At 41.2% G+C, this 20,832-nt stretch overlaps 1 protein-coding gene across 4 annotated transcripts in view; it reads right to left on the bottom strand.

The window, feature by feature from the left end:
- The window catches only part of pard3bb (par-3 family cell polarity regulator beta b), a 1,556,033-nt gene that overhangs the window by 411,202 nt on the left and 1,123,999 nt on the right, over positions 1–20,832 (bottom strand). For all 4 annotated transcript variants that reach the window (XM_072482810.1, XM_072482818.1, XM_072482833.1 and 1 more), the window contains one exon: positions 1,733–1,837. In XM_072482810.1, the coding sequence (XP_072338911.1) occupies positions 1,733–1,837 (105 nt within the window). The remainder of the gene's footprint in view (positions 1–1,732; positions 1,838–20,832) is intronic.

The raw sequence follows: 20,832 nt of genomic DNA, 5'->3' as shown, positions 1-20,832 counted from the left end.
CCCAGCGGGGAATCGAACCTAGGACCCAGGCGCTGTGAAACCACAGTGCTAGCTACCTGTGCTACCCAAAACATAGAATACAACTGGAACCTCTTTCAGGAAGGTGTAATGTTGATCTCTCTGCCATGAAAAGACTATCTTTTGATCATTTGGTAAATTCAGAATTATAAATGTTCTCACTAGTGAATGTAAACCTAATGTGCTTCTGTTAAAAGGTGTTTCTTAAGTCTTCTAGATGTTAAAAGGACAGCTTACGGATTACTTAGTGTTGTATTCTTTGGCGGTTGTATTTGAATTGATGGTTGCTAAGATGTTCACTGTATGTTTTAAAAAGGTTAACTTGAGTTCATAGAATAAACATTGTTTTGCTTTAAAAAATATTTTTCCATTTCTGCTGTACCACACCTGTAGAGTGGGCCGGGTGCTCCCCATACCACAATCTATTAAAAGTTGTGGGTCAGGTGAACTTCTTGGATACACTTTGGGGTTCTCTAAACCCGGCCCATAACACAACCAAGCCATTGGATAAATTTCAGACCAACAGCTTTTCATTACCATGTTTTAGTTGATCTAAACTTCATTTTTTTCCTCCTCTTACCAACAGTGCATGCTGACAAAGTCAGCTGGGAAAATGACTAAGAGGACCTATTCAATCAACGAGCTGAGGGAGCTGAACTACCCCAAGAGGATTATTTCAAAATATTTCAATGATTGAGTAATTTCAAAAGTAACTCGATAATTCATTGTGCCTTGATGCCACTGGCCTCAATGACTTACCTGAGCTTGCACTCAATGATAAAACTGCTCTAAAAATCAAACTGCAGCATAGATCCTTTTCCTGGTGGTGATAAGAATTCACCCTCCTCCCACCCCCAACATGCTCTGCAATTGATGTGAATTTGTCAAATCACGTTTTCTTCCAATGCAGTACAATAACATTCAAACAAGGAGTAGACAGGCAACTTGTAGTTTGAATACTTGTACAAGACTGATTCAACCATTTTCCCCTGCCCTTTCATGACTCACACAAATCTAAAAGGATGTGCAAGATTATATTAATCTGACTATCTCTATCCCTCAACCAGTACAGTTTATCTGATTATTCATCTCATTGCTGTTTGTGGAATCATAAAAATATAGATTGGGTGTTGTCTTTGCCTACATAACAGTGACTATATTTCAAAAATACTTCACTGACTGTGAAGTGCTTTGGGACTTCCTGAGGACATGGAAGGCGCAACGTAGCTGCAAATCAGCCTCGAATGTGTCAACTGAGTCCACCATCGCTGCAATCTGTTCCATATGTTAATCCGAAGAGTTGCTTCTTAAAAATATCCGAGCTGTGAATGTATGACTTACTTCATGCTTTCCTTAATAAGATCAGTTTCAGTACCAAGAAGGTTCTGCTCCAACTTTCACTTGTCATATCTGCAATGCCATGACTCCGACACAAACTATTAAGGGGGACAATTCTTTCACTGTGAAAACAACTTTGCAACCTGGGTCGGTAGACTGCAAACTTACTGCATTACCAAACGAATAATTGAAATGAGACCTGGGCTCACTGTCCACTAGATTTCAAACTTTGGTGAAAACTTCATCCAGTTAGATAAATTCCATTGGGTGGTTTAGAACCTATTGTAAATGTTTCTATGAACATTGCCGACCCTCCCGAGACTGGAGTTATTGTTTGCGCTTGGTCAGCATCTGCGGATTCTTTTAGATATCCTACCTGTCACGCTCTTCTTTCATCCTCTCCAGCTCTTCTTCATTCAGTCCATCACTCTTTTGTTTAGACTTTTGTTCCTTCCCTTTTTCCTCCTTCTTTTTACCAAATCTGTTAAAAAATACAATGATGATACTCATTCAAAACAAGAAGCACAACAAATAAGCAAAGAACAAAGGCACGGTGACACAATGGCTAGCACTTCTACCTCTCAATGCAGAGCCCCGAGTTCGATTCCGGCCTTGGGTGACTGTCTGGGTGCAGTTTCCACCTTCTCCCCGTGTCTGCGTGGGTTTCCTCCCACAGCCAAAGGATATGCAGATTAACTGGATTGGCCATGCCAAACTGCTCCTTCGTGTCCAAAGTTGTGCAGGTTAGGTGCATTGGCCATGTTAAATTGCCCCTGAGTGTCCAAAGGTGTGTAGGTTATGGGGAAAGGCGGGGTTTGGGCCTAGGTAAGGTGTTCTTTCGGAGGGTCGGTGCAGACTCGATGGGCCGAATAGCCTCCTGTTGCACTGTAGGGATTCTATTGATCATTCTATGAACTTTTAGAGTTTGTCTCTATTATTACATCTCCTAGATTTAGTGACAACACATCAGATTCTTAGCTTATCTACTTGTTCATGCCAATTTTCTCCCCTGGCAACTCCGATTAAGATATGGATCCATAGGTATTGGCATGCCCAGGTATGTCATGTGCATGAGTTGGGCAATGGGCGTCAGCAGGCTGCTGGAATGCAGGGGCCTCATTGCCAAGTTTGACTTATCTCTACTTCACTTCCAAAAGTGTATGCTTCTAAAAAGGGTTGTTGGACTACAATCAGGGGTGGGAATTTCTCTCCCAACCCAAGGAGCTCTGCGGCATGTTCCAACACATCTACCACTGCACTCTTGACTGAAGTCAGTTAGCTTAGCACAGGCATGAGATCGAACCTGTGTCTTCCTGACCATTAAGCATAAATCAGTCACATTCTCCAATTCATGCTTCCACTTACGCTGGGAAAGCGTTTGAACCTATGCATTCCCAAAGGTACTGAATCTGAGTCCCATCCTATCCACATCAGCCAGATATTTTTATTGAATTCAAATTTCACTATCTACTGTGGGGGAATTTGAACTTGGGTCTTCTGATTACTAATCCAGTGACAATACCACTGCACCACCATCCCCATTCATGCAAGTTTACATTGGGCACCAATTAGCTTCCCAGCCAGGACTGCGAAGCCAATTATAAAATCGACACCACTCCTGACTGAGACTAACTAACCCAGCACTGACCTGGAAATTATCTCGGAAAAACCTCTGTTCTACAGCCTGCAGTATATCACACAGCACATTAATCCTGTGAACCCTACAGTGTTCTAGTTCATTAATTATTTGACCTTTGAGAGCTTTTTAGTTAAAGCTATGATATGTTTCAGATATCAGTTCTAGTTGAGGATTATTAAGGATTAACATGCAAATTGCAGAATCCTTACCATCACCTTGACAATCTAAGGACCATTGGGATATTGAGTAGATTAGTATATTAATGAACTCTCATGAACTTTAATGGACCTGCCGTTTAAATGGGTACCGTTGACAATCTGGGACCGTACCTAGATTATTTCCGATACAGTACTTCCATCAGGAGGTTTCAGACATTGGATGCTAAGAGAGATTGCTTTTGGCAAACAGCCTGGGAATCATCTATCAGGCCAGTTATTTGCTGAGCCCTGGACTGGGAGCGAATCAGAATTCAGTGTCTGAATGTCTATCCAGCTCGCAGACAAGGTTTGAATTTATATATTGGCTTGAAACCAATAGTTTGGTGGATCTGTTGGTATGATCCAATCAACAGATGAGCTGATCACTGCATGTGAGCCATGCACTGCTGTCCATATTTTACTCTCAGTATTCCTACACTGAATGTGAATAAAATTACCCTTGTGAGCAATGACGTGGATTAAGCAAAAGGCAACCTTACGGTCATGTTTAAAATGAACAACACCTTTCATGTGACATTTTGACAAACATGGAACATAGCTGGAAGTGTCAGTAGATGATTCACTTCAGTGCAGATCTGAAAGACTAACAATGTTAGCAACACGATTGGCTAATTAAATACGGTGCATATGCTGAAGCAGATGATACCTCACACCCAAAATCTCACAGCTTCACACTGTCACTGTACAGTTATATTGGGCATTAACAAAATTCATCTCAAGGGATCTGTCAATATCTGTGCAACTTTCAGAGAGTCACAGGCAGCCAAAAATCTATCTGGCCAGGTCTCCATTTTACAGTGTTTGCAAACACAACAATGCTCATTGATGGAGTGGATGACAACAATGAGATCAACACTTGTGATTGTCCTGAGGTTTTTTTTGTTGTATATATGTTTTCTGCCCTCTTGCAATTAGAGACAACTCTTTGCAAATGGAGATATCAGAATCCGATCACACGAATAAGGACAACGTCAGATTTGCACCCACACAAGTATTCATATAGTCATACAGCATAGGAAGACATTTGGCCCATCATGTTAGCTGCCCAGTTAGTCAATTTTCCCATAGCTCTGCACGTTTCCTTTTCAACTATATACTCAATTCCCTTTTGAAAGCTACAACTGAATCTGTTTTCAGACAGCATGTTCCAGATTAGTGATGGGCAATCTAGGCAAGTGAGTGGTCTGCACAAAGGACTCTTTTTCATCTCAGTGGGCCGCAAGACTGAAATTGGGCATGCTCACAACTATGTCCCTTGAATAAGTTTGAATACATTTAACACAAGCCAAATATTTCATAACAAATTATCAAAAATGCTTAATTGTTCATATATTAATGGAGCAGTCATCAGCTTCAAGTGGTAAAAACAAAATAAATATTTACACTTCGGACACAGAGGGAGTGCATGGTTCTCACAGTGATTGTTGTGAGCAATCAGCACGCACCTCACTTCGCTTGCCCTTGCTTCACTTGCCTTACATGTGTATCACTTCAACCGTATCAGTAGGACAAAAGCTATGCGGATGGCAACTCTGCGCATGGGCAACGGTCAACAAAATGTCTTGTGGACTGAACGGAGAACCTTAATGGACCATATGCGCCCCCCCCCCCCACCCCCCAGACTGCTGGTTGCCTATCACTGTTCCAAATCATTGTAATTCACCGCATTTAAAAAAAACTTGTTTCTCCCCTCGGCGCCTTTTGCCAAGACTCCTCTGGTCGCTGACCGCTCAGCCTAACGGGAAAGGGTTTCATAATTCTGATCATCACTCTCGAATCCCCCCCCCCCCCCCCCCCCCGCCCCCCACACCCTCCATCACGGAGAACAATTCCAGCTCTTCTCCACAGTACTGTCTCTCTCAGATTGATCACGCAGTCCAACCGTGCAATCTGTTGTGAACGCTCAGCATCTGTACTGGGACAGAACACCAACAGCTAAGCATGAGGCTGAAAAGCGAGGTTTTATTACTTATGTACTTGTTTTAAACAAATGAGCAACATCACTGCAACAAAAAATACATGTTGCTGGTAGAGTTCTCTACACTATCTGAAGCAGTGTTCCATTTTCCATCACTCCGCCAGATTACCACATGTTCTATACAAAAACACACACACACGCATGCATACATGTTGGTGTGTTTATACTTTTTGTCACAGTGCAAATACATCACACTTTCCCATCTGCTTTCATCAACATAATCACTTTCATCATCAAATTCAACATAAGATCTGAACTACTCCTGAAGCTGAATTAATTGCATCAGTAAATAGGCAGCACATGGTGCTTTTCAAAAGTTTTTAAAGAAACTTGCATTTTCCGGTGACAAGTGGAATTGTTACACACTTCTCAATTTTTAAAACTGGTCCCACTTAAATATGCAAATATGAAAGCTTATTAGCACAGTATCAGTCAACACAATTTCACTGGCAGACAAAAAGTGTCATTTTCACACGAAGAGGTGCTGCAACAGAGCATGGTCTGATGCATTATATTGGTGTTAGCACATCAGTGAAAATGGAAAATTGATAACATTTTTTCAAGAAAAATTCCAAATTATAAAATCTGATTGAACTGCATATTAAAAATTACTAACAGTGGATCTCGAAGCTATGAGCAACATACCCTCTAGTTTTCTTTTTGGAGTAACAGGGATGGATTGTTTGCGGCCCCGTTAGCCTATTTTTGTTGCATGGCTGTGCATGGGCAGTGACTCAAAGGGGCTGACTTTTGCACAATCTCTGTGGAAACTTTCCAGTTTCTGCGCAGCCACTCAGGGAATGTTGTGAGGCTTTTTGGTCTGTTCAGCAATTTCCAGTCCTCGATCATGTGCACGCGAAGGTTTTTGAGGAACAGTGCAAAGGAATAGCAATTTTTGCTGGTTGCAGAATGACAGGTCCAAACTTGCAGACAACACTAAGCTGGGTGGCAGTGTGTGCTGTGAGGTGGAAGCAAAGAGACTGCAGGGTGACTTGGGCAGGCTGGCTGAGTGGGCAAATACTTAGCAAATGCAATATAATGCGAGTAAATGTGAGCTTATCCACTTTGGTGGCAAAAACAGGAAGGCAGATTATTATCTGAATGGTGGCAATTTAGGAAAAGGGGAAGTGCAACGAGACTTGGGTGTCCTGGTAGAACAGTGGATGAAGGTTGGCATGCAGGTGCAGCAGGTGGTGAGGAAAGCTAATGCCGTGCTGGTCTTCATAGTGAGAAGAAGTGAGTGTAGGAGTAGGGATGTCTTGCTGAAGTTATACAAGACCATGATGAGGCCTAACCTTGAGTATTGTGTGCAGTTTTGGTCTCCTAGTTTGAGGAAGGACATTCTTGCGATTCAGGGTGTCAAGCGAAGGTTCACCAGATTAATTCCTGGGACGGCAGGTCTGACATATGAAGAAAGCCTGGATTGACTGGGCTTGTACTCACTGGAGTTTAGAAGAATGAGAGGGGATCTCATAGAAACATATAAAACCCTGACAGGCCGGGAAGAATGTTCCAGATGTTGGGGACGTCCAGAACTACGGGTCACAGCCTAAGAATAAAGGGTAAGCCATTCAGGACTGAGATGAGGAAGAACTTCTGTCAGAGAGTTGCGAACTTGTGAAATTCTTGACCACAGAAAGCTGTTAGGGCCAGTTCATTGGATATATTCAAAAGGGACCTGGATGTGATCCTCGCGGCTGAAAGGATCGAGAGGTATGGAGTATGGAGAGAAAGCTATGATCATTTTGAATGATGGCTCAGGCTCGAAGGGCCAAATGGCCTTCTCCTGCAATTATTTTCTATGTTTCTCACTATGGATATTTTTGCTTACAATGACGCCACTGTAAAGAATATGCAACTGACAGATCGTACTACACTCAAATCAGTAGAATGCAGATCCCAGTTGTCATGATATTCAAACATACATCATAACACATACATAATGATAGACAGACCAACAGACCAATTAGCACACATAACACGACAGCCAATCACAGACAAGAGCAGACACAGTATAAGACAAGAAACACGACACTTTCTGGCCAGTCCATCTGGAGACAGCACAGGGCCAGGACCTCATTAGCAAGACACTCACACAGTCACAACGTGCTGAGTACCAAGTCAGATGTGTAAATAGTTAGTTGGAATAAAACTGCGTTGTACCAATCGCAACCGTGTTGGTTCGTCTGTACCTCAGAGCACCCAACACCTCACCAGTAGCAGATAATTCATGGACCCCGCTATGTTGAAGCAATATAGCATTGCTTCAATAGTTTAACTCAGCTTTCAGGAGCTGAACATTTGAATATTTAAGGACAGTATTTGCCAAGGACAAGATTACATTAAAATGGAACACAATCGCAGAAGCTTACAATACTGAAGGAGTTTACTTTGCCCATCGTGTCTGTGCTAGCTTGTTGAAAGAGTAATTCAATTAATGCCATTCCCCCTGCCCTTTCCTCATAGCCCTGCAACTAAGTCCCTTTCCAATCATATATTGAATTTCCTTTTGAACATTACCATTGAATCTCTGCCAGCCAACACCCTGAGACGGACATACATTTGGGAAGTAATGACACCCGCTCTTTAGACCCCTCACTATCTTAACCTTCACTGACCATTCCCTCCACCAAGGATTAAAGAATCTTCTCCCTTCACTCCTCCATGGCCCCTATGGGCCCAACAACAGCCTCTGCCCTCCCCTGGATCACACTTCTGCTCCGCCACGCCCCCATACACATCAATATCCATAGTGCCCCCGGCCACCTCATTGTTGACTAACCCTTGCCATTTCTGAGCCTTCATGCCAGCTGCCATTCTCGTGCTCCATTTCCTTGTGTCATAGAGCTAAACGTGGTAAACCACTGAACTTGTAGACAACTGCCCAAAGCCACCAGATGCATGTCACCATTACACAAACGTGAAGTGACCACCACAAGATTCTCTTGCGTCACTGACTTTATCTTGAAGGCAAGATGTAATTCAAAACAGTTTAACACAAATGGGTATTCATGTCACGCAAATATGTTACAAGGATGATCCCGCCAAAGACTGGTGTGAGATTCAACATGCCGTCAAAACACCGCTGACTTTATCTCTGCATCGGAGTCTGCACGTTCTCCCCGTGTGTGCGTGGGTTTCCTCCAGGTGCTCCGGTTTCCTCCCACAGTCCAAAGATGTGCAGGTTAGGTGGATTGGCCATGCTAAATTGCACTTAGTGCCAAAAATTGCCCTTAGTGTTGGGTGGGGTTACTGGGTTATGGGGATAGGGTGGAGTTGTGGGCTTGGGTTGGGTGCTCTTTCAAAGAGCCGGTGCAGACCCGATGGGCCGAATGGCCTCCTTCTGCACTGTAAATTCTATGATTAACCTGCCTTCAGAAAATCAAGTTCTCATATCTGACCTCACTCATCATGTTTCCATCTCTTGTGAGCTCCATAAAAATCAACTGCAGAAAATATATACTACACTTCAGCAGGAAATGTCGAAAATATACACTGCATTCCATTGAGGAATTTAGGAAATGTACATTGCACCCCATTGAGAAAAGTAGAAAATATACACTGCACCCCCATTAAGGAATGTAGAAAATATACTCAGCAACCCGCTGATGATCGCAGCAAATAGACACCACATCGCACTGAGAGATGTGGAAAATATACACTGCACCCCCAATAAGGAATGTAGAAAATATACTCAGCACCCCATTGAGGAATGTAGAAAATATACATCGCACTCCATTGAGGGGTGTAGAAAATATACATCGCACTCCATTGAGGAATGTAGAAAATATATATTGCACTCCATTGAGGAATGTAGAAAATATACACCACACTCCATTGAGGAATGTAGAAAATTAACACCACACACCATTGAGGAATGTAGAAACTATACACCACACTCCATTGAGGAATATAGAAAATTAACACCATGCCGCAATGAGAGGTGTAGAAAATATACACCGCACTTCATTGAGGAATGTAGAAGATATACACAGCACTTCATTGAGGAATGTAGAAAATATACACCATATCCCATTGAGGAATGTAGAAAATACACACTGCACCTCATTGAGGAATGTAGAAAATATACACCGCCCTCCATTGAGGAAAGTAGAAAATATACACCGCCCTCCATTGAGGAATGTAGAAAATATATACAGCACTCCACTGAGGAATGTAGAAAATATACATAGCACTCCATTGAGGAATGCAGAAAATATATATTGCACTCCATTGAGGAATGTAGAAAATATACACCTCACTCCATTGAGGAATGTAGGAAATTAACACTACACTGCATTGAGGAATGTAGAAAATATATATCGCACTCCATTGAGGAATGTAGAAAATTAACACCATGCCGCAATGAGAGGTGTAGAAAATATATACCGCACTTCATTCAGGAATGTAGAAGATATACACAGTACTCCATTGAGGAATGTAGAAAATATACACCATATCCCATTGAGGAATGTAGAAAATAGACACTGCACCTCATTGAGAATTGCAGAAAATATGCATCGCACTTCATTGAGGAATGTAGAAAATATACACTGCCCTCCATTGAGGAATGTAGAAAATATACACCGCACTCCATTGAGGAAAGTAGAAAATATACATCGCACTCCATTGAGGGGTGTAGAAAATATACATCGCACTCCATTGAGGAATGTAGAAAATATATATTGCACTCCATTGAGGAATGTAGAAAATATACACCACAGTCCATTGAGGAATGTAGAAAATTAACACCACACTCCATTGAGGAATGTAGAAACTATACACCACACTGCATTGAGGAATATAGAAAATTAACACCATGCCGCAATGAGAGGTGTAGAAAATATACACCGCACTTCATTGAGGAATGTAGAAGATATACACAGCACTTCATTGAGGAATGTAGAAAATATACACCATATCCCATTGAGGAATGTAGAAAATACACACTGCACCTCATTGAGGAATGTAGAAAATATACACCGCCCTCCATTGAGGAATGTAGAAAATATACACCGCCCTCCATTGAGGAATGTAGAAAATATATACAGCACTCCACTGAGGAATGTAGAAAATATACATAGCACTCCATTGAGGAATGTAGAAAATATATATTGCACTCCATTGAGGAATGTAGAAAATATACACCTCACTCCATTGAGGAATGTAGGAAATTAACACTACACTGCATTGAGGAATGTAGAAAATATATATCGCACTCCATTGAGGAATGTAGAAAATTAACACCATGCCGCAATGAGAGGTGTAGAAAATATATACCACACTTCATTCAGGAATGTAGAAGATATACACAGCACTCCATTGAGGAATGTAGAAAATATACACCATATCCCATTGAGGAATGTAGAAAATAGACACTGCACCTCATTCGGAATTGCAGAAAATATGCATCGCACTTCATTGAGGAATGTAGAAAATATACACTGCCCTCCATTGAGGAATGTAGAAAATATACACAGCACTCCACTGAGGAATGTAGAAAATATACACAGCACTCCACTGAGGAATGTAGAAAATATACACAGCACTCCATTGAGGAATGTAAAAAATATGCACGGCACTCCATTGAGGATGTAGAAAATATACACCACACTCCATTGAGGAATGTAGAAAATTAACACCACGCCGCAATGAGAGATGTAGAAAATATACACCGCACTTCATTGAGGAATGTAGAAGATATACACAGCACTCCATTGAGGAATGTAGAAAATATACACCATATCCCATTGATGAATGTAGAAAATACACACTGCACCTCATTGAGAATTGCAGAAAATATGCATCGCACTTCATTGAGGAATGTAGAAAATATACACTGCCCTCCATTGAGGAATGTAGAAAATATACACAGCATTCCATTGAGGAATGTAGAAAATTAACACCATGCCGCAATGAGAGGTGTAGAAAATATACACCGCTCTTCATTGAGGAATGTAGAAGATATACACAGCACTCCATTGAGGAATGTAGAAAATATACACCACACTCCATTGAGGAATGTAGAAAATTAACACCACACTCCATTGAGGAATGGAGAAAATTAACACCATGCTGCAATGAGAGGGGTAGAAAATATACACCGCACTTCATTGAGGAATGTAGAAGATGTACACAGCATTCCATTGAGGAATGTAGAAAATGTACACAGCACTCCATTGAGGAATGTAGAAAATATACACCATATCCCATTGAGGAATGTAGAAAATATACACTGCCCTGCATTGAGGAATGTAGAAAATATACACAGCATTCCACTGAAGAATGTAGAAAATATACATAGCACTCCATTGAGGAATGTAGAAAATATATATTGCACTCCATTGAGGAATGTAGAAAATTAACACCACGCCGCAATGAGAGATGTAGAAAATATACACCGCACTCCATTGAGGAATGTAGAAGATATACACAGCACTCCATTCAGGAATGTAGAAAATATACACCATATCCCATTGAGGAATGTAGAAAATACATACAGCACCTCATTGAGGATTGCAGAATATATGCATCGCACTTCATTGAGGAATGTAGAAAATATACACAGCACTCCATTGAGGAATGTAGAAAATATACACTGCACTTCATTGAGGAATGTAGAAAATATACACAGCCCCCCATTGAAGAATGTAGAAAATATACACTGCCCTCCATTGAGGAATGTAGAAAATGTACCGCGCACTCCATTGTGATATGTAGTAAATATACCACGCACTCCATTGTGGAATGTAGAAAATATACACCACACTCCATTGAGGAATGTACACAGCTCCCCATTGAAGAATGTAGAAAATATACACCGCACTCCTTTGAGGAATGTAGAAAATATACAATGCACCCCATTGAGGATTGCAGAATATATGCATCGCACTTCATTGAGGAATGTAGAAAATATACACAGCACTCCATTGAGGAATGTAGAAAATATACACTGCACTTCATTGAGGAATGTAGAAAATATACACAGCTCCCCATTGATGTAGAAAATATACACTGCACCACATTGAGGAATGTAGAAAATATACCACACACTTGATTGGGATATGTAGAAAATATACCACACACTCCATTAAGGAATGTAGAAAATATACAACATGCTCCATTGAGGAATTTAGAGAATATACATCGCACTCCATTGAGGAATGTAGGAAATATACACCGCACTCCATTGAGGAAAGTAGAAAATATACATCGCACCCCATTGAGGAATGTAGAAAATATACACCGCACTCCATTGAGGAATGTAGAAAATATACACCGCACTCCATTGAGGAATGTAGAAAATATACACCGCACTCCATTGAAGAATGTAGAAAATATACACCACATTGAGAGATTTAGAAAAATATACACCGCAGTACATTGAGGAATGTAGAAAATATACACCGCACTCCATTGAGGAATGTAGAAAGTATACACCATATCCCATTGAGAAATGTAGGAAATTAACACCGCACTCCATTGAGGAATATAGAAAATATACACCGCACTCCATTGAGGAATATCGAAAATATACATGGCACCCCAAGAGGGGATGTAGAAGATGTCGAAGGGTGGAATTTAGTATAATCAGCATCAATAGGGTAACAGTACTCAATAAACTATTGGGATTGAAGGTTGACAAATCCCTAGGGCCTTATGACCTACATCCTAGGGTGTTAAAGGAAGTAGCAGCGGAGAAAGTGGGTCTATTGGTTACAATATTCCAAACTTCCCAGGACACAGGAAAGGTTCCAATGGATTCAAAAAGTGCTAACGTAACACCCGTAATCAAAAACATCCTTATTCAAAAAGGGAGGCAGAATGTAGGAAATTACAGACCAGTTAGTTTAACATCTGTTGTTGGGAAATAGTTTGAATCCATTATTAAGAATGTAATAACAGGACATTTGGAAAATCAAAGTACAATCCACCAGAGTCAGCATGGTTTTATGAAGGGCAAACCATGTTTGACTAATTTCTAAGATGTAACAAGCCAAGTAGATAATAGAGATCCTGTAGATGTAGTATATCTGGACTTTTGGAAGGCATTTGATTTAAAACAAATTTTTTTTTGAGTACACAATTCTTTTTTTACAATTTTTTACAATTTAGCGTGGCCAATCCACCTACCCTGCACATCTTTTTATTTTGTGGAAGTGAGACCCACGCAGACACGGGGAGTATGTGCAAACTCCACACGGATAGTGACCCAGGGCCGGGATCGAATCCGGGTCCTTGGCGCCATGTGGCAGCAGTGCTAACCACTGGACCACCTGGAAGGCGTTTGAAAAGGTGCCACACAGAAGGTTAATATACAAGATTAGATCACATGGGGTTAGGTGTAATTGATTAGCTTGGATAGAAGACTGGCTGATGGACAGAAGACAGAGAGTCGGGATAAAGAATCTTTTTCTGGATGGCTAGATGTAACTAGTGGGGTGCCACAGGGTTTGGTCCATGGGTCCCATCTATTTACAATCTATATTAATGACTTGAATACAGGGAAAGAAGATTCTGTAGCCAAATTTGCAGATGGTATTAAAATAGGTGGGACAGCAAATTGCAATGAGGAAACAAGAACCTTAACAAATGGATATAGATAGGTTAGGAGAGTGAGCCAAAAAAGTGGCAGATGGAATTTAACATGGGTAAGTGTGAGGTCAATCATTTTGGTCGGAAAAATGGAAAGGCAACTTATTATCCAAATGGGGAGAGACTTTGTGGTGCTCCGGTGGATAGGGATCTGGTGTTCTTGTGCAGGAGTCACAGAAAATTAGAATCAGGTACACCAGGTAATAAAGAAAGTGAATGGAACATAGGCATTTATAACTAAAGGAATAGAGTAGAAAGGTAAGGAAGTATTGTTGTAACTGTACAAGGTATGGGTGAGACCGCACCTGGAGTACTGTGCACAGTTTTGGTCCTTTTATTTGACTAAAGATGTAGTGGTATTGGAGGCAGGTCAGAGGAGGTTCACTAGGTTGATTCCAGAGATGAGGGGTTTGTCTTACGAAGAGAGATTGAGCAGTTTCAGCTTATACTCTCTTAGAGTTTAGAAGAATGAGTGATGATAAAGGGTATGGATAAAGTAGACATGGAGCAGATGCTTCCTCTGTGGGGAATGAGAGGTCATAGTCTCAGGATAAGGGATGGAAATTTAAAACAAAGAAGAGAAAAAACTACTTCTCCAAAAGGATTGTGAATCTGTGGAATTCGCTACGCCAGAGTGTGGTGGATGCTGGGCCAGTGAGTAAATTTAAGGAGGAGTTAGACAGAATTTTAATTAGCAATAGGTTGAAGGGTTACAGAGAACAGGCAGGATGGTGGAGTTGGGGCTATGATTTTCTAAGAAAGAACTATTCTGTCTAATTCCATCTTCCAGCTCTTGGTCTGTAACCCTGTAGGTAACCACCACCTTAAGCACAAATCTGTTGTTCTTGATTAATAGGGGATCAGGAGTTATGGAGAGAAGGCAGGAAAATGGGGATGAGAAACTTCTCAAGCATGACCGAATGGCAAAGCAGAATCAATGGGCCGAATTGCCTAATTCTGCTTCTATATCTTATAATCTATATGCACCGCACTCCATTGACGAATGCAGAAAATGTACACCGCACCCCATTGAGGAATGTAGAAAATATACATGGCACCCCAAAAAGTAATGTAGAAAATATACATCGCACCCCAATAAGGAATATAGAAGATATACACAACACTCCATTGAGGAATGCAGAAAATATACATCGTACCCCATTGGAGAATGTTGAACATATACATTGCACCTCATTGACGTATGTAAAAAATATGCACGGCACTCCAATAAGGAATGTAGAAATTATACATCACACTGCATTGAGGAATGTAGAAAACATACATTGGCTCCCAATAAGGAATGTAGAAGATATACACCATATACAAATGAAATATGCAGAAAATATACACATCATTCCAGGGAGAAATGTTGAAAATGTACACCACATCCATTAAGGAATGTAGAAAATATACACATTCCATTGAAGAACGAAGAATGTAGGAAATATACATCACACTCCAAGAAGAACATTAAAAATATATATCACAACCCAATAAGGAATGTAACAAACATCCAGGTATCTACTTTTGTTTGTTAAAAAAAACATTTTTGCCAAGACGTGGCATTGATTGTAAATGGTTTTAACCATCTCCAAATGTCACTCACCTGGGGAGATAATACAGCCGTTATAGACACACTGACAGGAAAAATAAATTTTAGCACTTGAGAACTTGGGAAAGAAAGCAGGGCTAGCAATGCTAAAATTAGCTTAATGTTGCCGTTCCTTGTCAAGAATCAATTTTTGCACGACAGTTACCCTTTACAACGGGGAAGAGGCTTATTCAGCACTACTTATATCAGAGATGCAAGATGGACATTGTCGCAATTCTACTGTTACCTCACAGCCACAAGATACCTTTTTGTAAAAGCCAAGAATGGCTGCGTTTCAGCCAGTCTGGAGTTTTTATACGATTAATATTGAGCCAGGCCTTTTAAGCAGTAGAAGTTCGGATTAATTTAGGCATTAATGAATGACAAGCACCACATAATAAACACCAGAGGAAAGCTTTCCATCTTGGCAGTAATTAATGAGAACTGGGTGTTATTTTAGCGACAGGAGTTTTAAAGCTTGGGGACTGTGTAGTCCCTGAACAATGAGACAGCAGTGCGCTGGTTGACTAAAGGAATGGAAGTGCATGACAGTGAAAAGCAGATGACAAGGGAAGGCAGCATTTGAATTCAAAACACACAATGCAAGCAAAACTCAGCACATTCACCTACTTTCCAGGTAAAGGGAGGAAATAAATACTTGCATTGCTATAGCACTTTTTGCAGCCCCAGAACATCCCAAAGTCCCTTGCAGCAGCTGCAGTCTTGAGCAAAGTGTAGTCACTGTTGTAATATTGCAAACATGGCAATCAATTCACAGACAGCGAGGATCCACAAATAGATCATGAAATAATCTTTTTAGGTGATTTTGTTTCAGGGAGAAATATTGCTCCAGGGCATCAGGGAGAATGCTCCTGTTTTTCTTTGAAATAATGCCATGGGATCTTTAATATCCACCCAAGAAAGGAAATTGGGTTTTGGTTTAACATTTCATCTAAGCCAAGGAGTACCAAGTAGTGTAGCAGGTAAGACAGATGAACTTAGAGCTTGGATTAATGTGCGGAATTATGATTTGTTGCTATCGTGGAGATATGCTTAAAAGAGGGACAGGACTGGCAGCTTAACGTTCCGGAATATCAATGTTTTATTTATTTATTGGATAACGAGTAACTTTTTGTTTCTTTTTTATTATAAATTTAGTGTACCCAATTCATTTTTTTCCAATTAAGGGGCAATTTAGTGTGTTCAATTCACCTACCTTGCACATCTTTGGGTTGTGGAGGTGAAACCCACATAAACATGGGGAGAATGTGCAAACTCCACATGGACAGTGACCCAGAGCCGGGATCGGACAGTGACCCAGAGCCAGGATCGAACCTGGGACCTCAGCGCCGTGAGGCAACAGGGGATAAAGAGTAACTTTAATTAATTCTCTGTATAAATATTATGATATTAACAAAGCAAACTTTCCATTAGTAGCAGAGAGGATCTCATTCAGATTGTGATTACTTCTTTTTTAATGTTTTTATTGAGTTGTTGGTATACAAAATAAACATAAATATAAACAAACACTGGGAGTTAAGCAAGAGAATATAAGAAGTAAAACCAAAACTATTTATACATAGATTTTCCCACTTCAAAGAAGTCGATCCGTGAATAGATGTTATGTACTTGGGAGAACTCCTTCTCCCCTGGGTGGGTGAATCGCCATGTGTCCACCATCTCCATCTGCTCCATGAATAGGCTGAGTTCCTTCACCATGTTGGAGGTATTTCCCGTTTTGGGGTTCAATCTGTCTGTCCGTAGTTCCTGTACACAGTTAAAGTCCCCCCCCCCCGCCCATGATCAGTCGGTGTGTGTTTAGGGAACCATGGATGACAGGGAAATTATGAGGCTAGTCAAAAAGAAAAAAGAAATATACATAAGGTCCAGGAAACTAAAAACAGACAAAGCTTCTGAAGAATATAGGGAAAGAAGGAATAAACTCAAACGGGGAATTCGGAGGGCTAAAAGAGGCCATGAAATGTCATTGGCAAGCAGGGTCAAGGAAAATCCCAAGGCCTTTTATACAATTATAAGGAGCAAAGGGTAGCTCTGGAAAGAGTAGCCCACTCAAGGACAAAGGAGGCAAGTTATGCATGGAGTGCACTAGAATGATTGGGAGTAGGTTGATTTGATCTTAGTTTCAGACTAGTTCGGCAACATCATGGGCCGAAGGGCCTGTACTGTGCTGTACAGTTCTATGTTCTATGTAAAGCCACATGGGATTCAGAATGTGCTGGCTAGATGAACGAAGAACTGGCTTGGTAACAGTAGACAGAGAGAAAAGTGGAAGGGAGTTTTTCAGAATGGAGAACTGTAACTAGTAGTGTTCCACAGGGAACAGTGCTGGGACTACTGTTGTTTGTAATAAATATAAATGATCTGGAGGAAAATGTTTGCAGATGATACTAAGATAGCTGGGGTTGCAGATAGTGAAGAGGACTGTCAGAGAATACAGCAGAAGATAGAATGATTGGAGAGTTGGGCAGAGACATGTCAGGTGGAATTCAATCTGGACAAATGCGAGATGGTGCATTTTGGAAGATCAAATTCAGGTGCGAATTATACAGTGAATGGAAGAATCCTTAGGAGCACTGGCATACAGAGGGATTGGGGCGTTCAGGTCCAAAGTTCCATGAAAGTGGCAATGCAGGTGGATAAAGTGGTCAAGAAGGTATACGGCATGCTTGCCTTCATCGGCCGGGGCATTGAGTACAAGAGTTGCCAGGTCATGTAACAGTTGTATAAATCTTTAGTTCGGCCACATTTGGAACATTGCGTGCAGTTCTGGTCATCACACTACCAATGGTAGATGCTTTGGAGAGAGTGCAAAGAAGGTTTATCAGGGTGTTGCCTGGTCTGGAGGGTGTTAGTTATGAGGAGAGGTTGAATAAACATGGATTGTTTTCGTTGGAAAGACGGAGGCTGAGTGGAGACCTGGTTGAGGTCTACAAAATTACGAGAGGTATAGGCAGGATGAATAGTCAGAAGCTTTTTCCCAGGGAGGAAGATTCAATTACAAGGGGGGCACAGGTTCAAGATGAGAGTGGGAAAGTTTAAGGGAGATTTGCAGGGAAAGTTTTTCATGCAGAGGGAGGTGGGTGCCTCCAGTGGAGGTGGTGGAGGCAGGCACGATAGCAATGTTTAAGATGCATCCTGATAGACACATGAACGGGCAGGAATGGAGGGATACAGATCGTTTGGGCAATATGTAGTAGATCTAAATAAGAAATCTGGTGCGGCGCAGGCTTGGTGAGCCGAAGGGCCTGTTCCTGTGCTGCAATGTTCTTTGTTCACTGAGCCATGGTTTCAGACCTATTGGGGTATAGAATTCAACTCAGTGCTGGTCTATCTCGCCAACTACATGCACAGTAGTGCTCGATGACACACTGTGAAGGAAGTTTTACTCTTGCCATACCTGGAAGTACTTAATATGGTGGAGCAAAGGGGGCTTCATTGCGCATCTAACCTGTGGTTTATCTGTCCTGAAGTGCCAGGTGTGAAAGTGTTAAACAAGTCAGGTAGTGATAGTTCCTCACAATGCAGTACGATGAGAACATTACTCATGCAGGAAGTGCCTAACCTTTGTTTTGATATATCTCCAGATAGTCCTCTTCAGTATAGGGGGATGATCATTGCGTGAAATGCTTGGACGAGGAGACATGTCTTATCAGTGTGGCACACAATGATTCTATACATCAACACAGTTATTTGGAACATCAATTCCAAATAGGTGCAAAGGTGTGTGTTGGACAGCTAAATAAAACTGGCACATAATCATTATTCCATAATAGTGTAATCAAACTGGACTATCTTATTGTTCCTGAAGAAACCAATGCTGCACATTCAATGTCGCAGTGAACCACTCATTCTGAGAGTAGGAATTCATTGAGACAAGTGTTCAACAAAAAATAAAATCAGACTTACGCAAGAGTGCTCATAGGGATATGTTAAGGACATGAAGTGAGCCATGATCCATGAAGCAATGAAGAACTGATAACAAGAGTTACAAAATAGCGATTCAATCTCGTGTTTCTGATGGTTACCATGTAAAAGAGACAGCAACCAGTGATTACATGTCTGCGATCTAATCAAAGAGCTCAATATACAGCCTACACCGTGGGATAGAAGCCGCGTTTGTTAAGCGTTTTAGACCCTTGATTAAATTATGGGCTTGGAACACACTCCATTATTCTTTGCAGGACAACATACAAAGTTGAGGGATTTCCCTCAGTGATATCACTACCGATAAAACTACAGACACAAAAGCAGAATTTATCTCTGTCATTGTCCACCATGATATTTGTGCTGGCAAATGAGAAAGTGCTGGGGCGGGGGTCGGGTTGGGTGGAAATACGTGTGCTGTAAAGACCATATGACAGAGGGGCAGAAGTAGGCCATTCGGCCCATCAGGTCTGCCCCACCAGTCAATGAGATTGTGACTGTTCCGATATGATAATCCTCAACTCCACTTTCTCGCCTTATACCCATAACCTTCAAATCCCTTACTGATTAAATATCTGTCTTTCTCAGCCTTGAACATACTGAATTACCCAGCCTCAACAGCCCTCTGTGGTAAAGAATTCCACAGATTCACTACCCTCTGAGAGAAGAAATTCCTACTCATCTCGGTCTTAAATGGGTGACCCCTCACTCTGAGATTATGCCCTCTGGTCCTAGATGCTCCCTCATTGATTGCCCCTTGAGAATCCTTCACAATAAGGTCGCCTTTCATTCTTCTAAATTCGAATGAGTAAAGGCTCAACCTACACAACCTTTCCTCACAAGAAGATCTCTCCATACCTGGGGATCAACCTCGTGACCCTTCTCTGGACTGCCTCTATTGCCACTATACACTTCCTTAGGTAAGGGGACCAAAACTGTTCAGAGTATTCCAGGTGTGATCTAACTTGTGCCTTCCATAGTTTTAGAACGACTTCCCTATTTTTATACTCCGTTCCCTTTGAAATAAAGGCCAACATTCCATGTGCCTTCCCTCTTATCTGAACTCACATGTTAGCTTTTTGTGATTTATACACAAGGACCCCCAAATCCCTCTGAGCTGCAGTTTTCTGTAGTCTTTCTCCATTTAAATAATATTCAGCTCCTTTATTCTTCCCACCAAAGTGCACATTTTCCTACATTTTATTCCATCTGCCAGGTGTTTGCCCACTCACTTAACCTATGTCGCTCTGTAGAATCTTTGTCTCATCCTCCCTACTGGCCTTCTCACCTATTTTTGTGTCATCTGCAAACTTGGCAAAAGTACATTTACTTTCCTTGTCCAAGTCATTGATATAAATTGTAAATAATAGTGGCCCCAACACTGATTTCTGCGCACTCTGCTAGTTATAGGTTGCCATCCAGGAAATGCCCCTCTTATTCCATCTCTCTGTTTTCTATTAGTTAGTCAATCCTCTATCAATGCTTGATTATACTACCCCCAACACCTCGG

Source organism: Scyliorhinus torazame, chromosome 2 (assembly GCF_047496885.1).
Source record: "Scyliorhinus torazame isolate Kashiwa2021f chromosome 2, sScyTor2.1, whole genome shotgun sequence".
Lineage (NCBI taxonomy): Eukaryota > Metazoa > Chordata > Chondrichthyes > Carcharhiniformes > Scyliorhinidae > Scyliorhinus > Scyliorhinus torazame.
Note: the sequence above shows the minus strand (reverse complement) of the source record. Positions and strands in the feature narration are given on the sequence as shown.